General features: G+C 42.3%; 2 protein-coding genes across 5 annotated transcripts in view; one reads left to right on the top strand and one right to left on the bottom strand.

Moving 5' to 3' along the window:
- dok6 (docking protein 6) overlaps positions 1-2,757 on the top strand; it is a 32,696-nt gene extending 29,939 nt beyond the window's left edge. The window contains exon 8 of the mRNA XM_037279436.1: positions 1,723-2,757. Coding sequence (XP_037135331.1) covers positions 1,723-1,901 — 179 coding nt within the window. The 3' untranslated portion in view covers positions 1,902-2,757. The remainder of the gene's footprint in view (positions 1-1,722) is intronic.
- cd226 (CD226 molecule) lies at positions 2,503-6,043 on the bottom strand. Of its 4 annotated transcripts, XM_037279432.1 has the most exons (7): positions 5,889-6,043; positions 5,190-5,528; positions 4,733-5,107; positions 4,564-4,666; positions 4,441-4,495; positions 4,340-4,363; positions 2,590-2,932 (listed from the first exon to the last, which is right to left on the bottom strand). In XM_037279432.1, the coding sequence occupies exons 1-7, from the start codon at positions 5,950-5,952 to the stop codon at positions 2,885-2,887; spliced, it is 1,008 nt and encodes a 335-aa protein (XP_037135327.1). In that variant the 5' UTR covers positions 5,953-6,043; the 3' UTR covers positions 2,590-2,884. The 4 variants fall into 4 exon arrangements, with proteins under 4 accessions (XP_037135329.1, XP_037135327.1, XP_037135328.1 ...); XM_037279434.1 differs by lacking the exon at positions 4,564-4,666 and having other exon boundaries at positions 2,503-2,932; XM_037279433.1 differs by lacking the exon at positions 4,340-4,363.
- Positions 6,044-6,104: the final 61 nt, after the last annotated feature.

Consider the following 6,104-nt stretch of genomic DNA (forward strand, 5'->3'; position numbering starts at 1 on the left):
TACAAGATACGTTCCCCAAAATATTTCACAGCAAAAAAAATAAGTAAAAGAATGCATATGAACTACATGTTATGTGCTTTCTGCCATCTAGTGGCAGAAAAACGAATTGCGCTGCCCACCACTACACACCATTGTTAGAGAGTAAATGGAAAAAAAAAAGACATGTCTATTATACATTATACAAATATTTCCTGCTTTCTCTTGGCTTGTGCTTGGCATTGAAATGGAGCACTTAGTTTGATCACACGGGACTAATAGCAGGGAGATTTTCACAGCGAGGAAGTCGATCTCAAAGGAGCATGATAAGACTTACCTGCCACCGGCGACATGGATCATAGCGAAAGGAAAATATCTGGGGATTTTATTCCCTTTTTTTTTTTTTGTAATTGAAAGGGAACACATAAAGAGACCAGCAAACAGAACGAAATAACTAAAAAGGTTTGATCCACTTGTGATATGTGTTGATGTTTTCATTATTTTAACTAAAAACCTTGAAAATTAATTTTCTATATTCACATCATTTGTATTCATCAAGTTAGTATTTCAATTACCAACACATTGCTTGTTTTGTATTTAAATCGATATTCACTGAACCATTGAAAGGAAAATGTGACTTTTTAAAATATATTTAGCTTGCAAAAATGTAAAGAGAAAATGTCAAGTCTACACTACTATTGATTGAGCAAATGCTTCAGAGAATGATAAAGACTTACCTGTAATGACTTTAGGTTGCTCCAAATTGCAAAGCTGTCAAATAGAAATGGCGTCATGTCTGGCTGAATGCTCCTGCAATTAAAAGGAGAACGTTTATTGCGACTTTTAGGACACAATATATGTAAATATATACGATCAATATTAGGATGCACTGTACGTGCTTTGCATTGAACAGCAACAACAATGTTTTATTGAGAAATAGATAATATAGATCACTACTTACTGTTTGCTCTGTTGGTTATTGAATATATTCCAAGGGGCAGGCTGGGCAAACAGTTGTGCTTGATTATGCAAATTGTCAAATGGGTATCATGGATGAGGTTAAAAATTAAAACGAGTGAATGTGTCATTCATTTTAGTGCAGTATTTGTTGCAAAATTGTGCAGTTTAATTATACTATCATGTATTTTTATTATTTTATATATTTTTTTAAATGTAAAGGTAATTAATTTTAAAATAAATAATTGTATGCAATGCAATGGAAGACCGGGGCATTTATAAACATTTGTCACGGAAATAATCACTGGTGGGCGGCTCGGTGGGGCACTGGGTGGCACGTCCGCCTCACAGTTAGAAGGGTGCGGGTTCAATTCCACCTCCGGCCCTCCCTGTGTGGAGTTTGCATGTTCTCCCCATGTCCGCGTGGGTTTTCTCCGGGCACTCCGGTTTCCTCCCACATCCCAAAAACATGCTTGGTAGGCCTATTGGGCACTCCAAATTGTCCCTAGGTGTGAGTGCGAGTGCGAATGGTTGTTCGTCTCTGTGTGCCCTGCGATTGGCTGGCAACCAGTTCAGGGTGTCCCTTGCCTACTGCCCGATGACGGCTGGGATAGGCTCCAGCACGCCCGCGACCCCCGTGGGGACTAAGCGGTTCAGAAAATGGATGGATGGATAATCACTGGTATCGTCACCTGTCTGATGACACAGGTGTGGTTGCATCAATCCGTGCTTGAAATGTTTCCATCATTTGCTGTGCTGTTTCCAAGGAGTCTCGTCTTTTTCTTGCAGTGAGCAGCATGTCGATGACGTTCATCCCTCGAGCTCAAACTTTCCCAAACTTTCTGTCCAACGAGCCCGAAAGGAAAGCAGAAGACGGAAAAGTTGAAGAGGGGAGGAGGCGCCAGGAAGAGGCGCTGTCGTCCTCTAGCGGCCGAGATGCCACTTGCAGCTTGAGGCCGCTGCAATGACAACAGTGGACACTGTAAAACGCAATGTCAACCTATATGTAGTATATGACGTCATTTCAAGAGTTGCTCCACCTTGTTTTGTAATGTGACAGCAGAAGTAGCCTTAATGGCACCAGACTTGTTTAAATAAATGTGTTCTTTTTATGTTAAAGAACTTGTGACGTCACTGAAATGTCCAATCGAACACCTTATTAAAGCTGACATCGCAGTCTCATTACACTGTATTTAAGATACATAATAGATGACTGGATAATTTTAATTGACAGTTTGCTAGGTATTTGTTTATTATTGTGATTGTATTTTTCTTCAGGAAAAACTCATTGCAAATAGTAAGTAGAAATGCAACACAATAATGAAAAGTTATCCCGCTGTGAAACCTAGTAAAATCAAAATATATGATAAAATGTTCCAACCCAGTTCACATGAACGGTATTATTGTTTATTTTATCTTTCCATTTTCTGGCCTCATGTAAGAAGTGCCTTCAGACCCACTGAGACCTCCTTTAAGCTTCTTGTTAGCACTGTCTTGCTTGTAACACACCTGCTGGCACTTTTTTATCTTTTGTGCAAAATCCAGATGACATTCTATCAGCATTTTGAATATCCTTTGGTGGTAATTTATTTGAATGTTATTATTTAGTTTGTGTTGAAACAAAGCCCGTAGGACTGGATAGAAATGTACAAGCACTTCAAAGTTCCACATGTGTCACTTTATTTTCATGCGTTCTATTTAAGAAAATCTATAGACACCATGTTTGTTTATTAAATGTGTTGTCAGATTACATCAATAGCACTTTAATTATGTTGCAGTTTTCTCAATGTAAATATGTTTTTTTTGATGACAGAGGTAATAAACTTGAATGTTCTCTCATGTAGCAGTAGTCTCGCTCGACTTTTTTCATAGTCACTGAATGTGCCGTGGTGCAGAGTTGATGATGGAAGGGTGGGGAAAGATGGCTCTGTCATTCCACGTGGTCCACATCTTAGTAGACTTGTCCGCAAAGCTCCCTCGCCCACCACCGCCGCCAAAACTAGGAAGATACAAATAATACAGTTTAAGTGTATTATCTGGAAGGTATACAATTAAATTTAATTTGATATAGCCTCTCCATATCTAGAATTGTCACCTATCGCAGGTGTTACTGTTTTATTCTATTTAATATAAAAATACAAGTTTTAAGGGGTAGCATTTTGATAACCATAATTTTCGGACTATAAGTCGCGGTTTTTTTCATAGTTTGGGTGGGGGGGCGACTTATAATAAGGAGCGACTTATGTGTTTTTTTTCGAAAATAAAAAAAAGTGAAACGCGATAAACGAACTGCGATGTAGCAAGGGATTACTGTAATTTGAATTTCAAGTGACGTCAGCAGCGCAACGCGGCGGTTGTTTACAAAAAGGACAAAAATTGATCAGAGGATGACAAAGATGACGAAGGGCCCCACGTACTACCGGCATCATTAGCGGCTTTGTTTCTAAGTGACACGGAGGATGAAGAGTTTGAAGGATTTAAGGATTTGAAGTGACACAGAAGGTTTGAAAAACTATTATGGCTTTTACGCACGCCCGGTCCTACTCTACGGAGCTCTCTTTCACCTCCGTGGATTGAAGTCGGGGGCCGGCGCTCGGCCGGGTGGCTGTCCGGGGACGGTGGATGGGGCTCGGACATGGCTTTTACGCACGCCCGGTCCTACTCTATGGATCTCTCTTCCACACGCCTGGAAGTTTGTTTTGTTAAATAAAGAGCCGTTTACCAAACCCACGTCTTTCCTTGTACTTTGTTAACGCTACAATATAGTTATATACTAGATCTGTGGAATAACGACGAGGCTGACGTCAGGGCGCACGCGCGGCATTGTTGACAAAGGACGAGGAATTTGATCGATGGATTTAATGATTTAGAGTGCACAGATGGTTTGATAATATTATTGCTTATATAATAGTTATTTGATATCTAATTTATATATCGTTATATGGGCCTGTGGAATATTTTGAAGTGCAAGCGCCGTCAGCGGCGCGCACCCATTGTTGACAAAGTACGATCGATGGATTTAATGAATTGGAGTGACACAGACGGTTTTATAAACGTGTTATTTATGTAATAGTTTTTTTTAATAACTCTGAATGTTACGTCAGGCCCGTTCTCAGCTCTTCGTTTGTGTTTATGTCACGTTAGCATACCTATCGTTTAGCCTGTTGTTGCTCGTTCATGTCTGTTCTTGGTGTTGGATTTTGTCGAATAAATTTCCCCCCAAAATGCGACTTATGCGCTGGAGCGACTTATATGTTTTTTTTTCACATTATTGTGCATTTTATGGCTAATGCGACCTATATTCCGGAGCGACTTTTAGTCCGAAAATTACGGTACCCACTTCACTCATTTTCCTTTCCCCTAACGCTTGAAAAAAAAAAAAATGTACGTATATATGAATAAGTACCTGACTGGTTTGACTGTCTGGAGTCTGAAATGACATAAATACGTCTTTGGATTTGACTTAAATTAGCCAATCTGGTTGAAATGTCCCCTTGGAGGTCTTACATGTGGGTCGGCCGGGTGCACCTTATCTCTGCTTTCTTCTCGTCTGCTCTTCTTCCTGTAGTGGTCATTGGACTCAGATGAGCGTATGATGCAATACATTTTGCGAGAAATGCTTTCGCTTACCTGCGCCTCAACAAGACGATGAGGAGGACGGTCAGTAAAATCAATCCGGTGGTTGCAATGGCCAAGTACAGATACATCATGAAGACGGACAGGGTGAAGAAACCTAATGACGGTTAACAGAGCCCCATGAAATCTGCCCAGCAACAAGAGTCGGAGTGTGACCTTCTACCTGACGGCAACACCGTAACCATGACAGTGTTGGTCTGCAAGCCGGTGTCGGTGCTGAAGCTGCAGCGGTACAATCCGCCATCTTCCTGGGCGACGGCGGTCAGTTGCAGACTGACATCCAGATTCTGCTGGCAGGTGACCTGACCGCGCTCGCTGTAGTCTTCGCTCAGCACGCCGCCCTCCACCCGCTTGCATATGCCGATGATGACCCAGGGTTGCCCAAACGCCATGTGCTCCACCATGGCCTGGTGGACGATGGTGCCGTTGCGCTGCTGGTTGCACTCCACCGACAGGTTGCCACTGGTTTCTGCCGTCATGTGCGCGCCCGCCTCCATGACCTCGGCGTTGTCTTCGTTATCCTCTACCGGAGGCCCATCTGCATTCACAACAAGAATCTTATGAAGGGAAATTCAAATTTATCTCCGTGAGGGCAAGTCAGGAATGTTTTCTGCAGTTACCTAAATCCTCCACCTGGATGTTTCTGATCCAGGGGCCTTGAGGGAATGTCTGGACAGAACAGTGATAAAGCCCAATGTCCTGGTGGGTGACGTTCTTCATGGTGATACTTCCGTCCATAGGCGTGCTCCTCAAGAACTCGATCCGCTCACGGTAATGGTAAGTCGTGGCTACTCCGTAGTCCGGGTGGAAAACGGCGATGGAATTGGTGTCCGGGTCTTTGGTCCATGACACCATGGTGAGGTTCCCGACCCAGGGGCACAAGCAGTCGAGGATCATCCCCTCCTGCAAATGGATCGTGACCGTTTCGATCTCCGGGGGGGCAGTATCTGCACACGCGCCTTGATTTGGTTTAACATGACAATTTTAGTTAGTTAGGGTCAAAACTTGGTTGCCTAAAAATCCACAAATATGTTTATAATGTGAATAAATGGTGTAGTAATTTTTGTGTATTTTTTTGGCATCAAAAAGAACGAAAAGCACAAACCTGGATAAATGCAAACAAGTGGCCAAATTAACAAAAGTGACAATAGCAGTTGGAAACAGTTTGATCCAAGCCCAATGACAACTGTCAGAATTAATTTTCGACCATTTCTAGTGACTTGCAATAATGGGATGAAAACCACCAGAATTAAATTATGTTCAAATCAATAAAGTATTCTTGTAATAAAATTAAAAATCTGAATATTTTTGCTCCATACCTTGAAGAAAAGGGAATAAGACAAGTGCCATGAAGTACCAGCGCTCCTTTTGTACGACTTCCATCTTGGCCCGGCCAAAGAGAATGAAAGCTGCATTGATGAGACGAGAGGCAACGGCACCCGATCTGCAACTTCCTGCTCGCTCGGGGTGGCGGAGACACACCGCGCACACACACAAACTTATCTTGCAGGGTAGAAAGAAGCGGTGGGCACAAT

The sequence above is a fragment of the Syngnathus acus genome, chromosome 20 (genome assembly GCF_901709675.1).
Source record: "Syngnathus acus chromosome 20, fSynAcu1.2, whole genome shotgun sequence".
Classification (NCBI taxonomy): domain Eukaryota; kingdom Metazoa; phylum Chordata; class Actinopteri; order Syngnathiformes; family Syngnathidae; genus Syngnathus; species Syngnathus acus.

What these genes read in the sequence shown, in the direction of transcription:
- cd226 (XM_037279432.1), bottom strand. Translation starts at nt 5,952, where the DNA reads ATGGAAGTCGTACAAAAGGAGCGCTGGTACTTCATGGCACTTGTCTTA. An exon ending in CATCCAGGTGGAGGATTTAG is followed by an intron (nt 5,108 to 5,189) that starts GTAACTGCAGAA and finishes TTGTGAATGCAG; the next exon opens with ATGGGCCTCCGGTAGAGGAT. An exon ending in GGTTACGGTGTTGCCGTCAG is followed by an intron (nt 4,667 to 4,732) that starts GTAGAAGGTCAC and finishes AACCGTCATTAG; the next exon opens with GTTTCTTCACCCTGTCCGTC.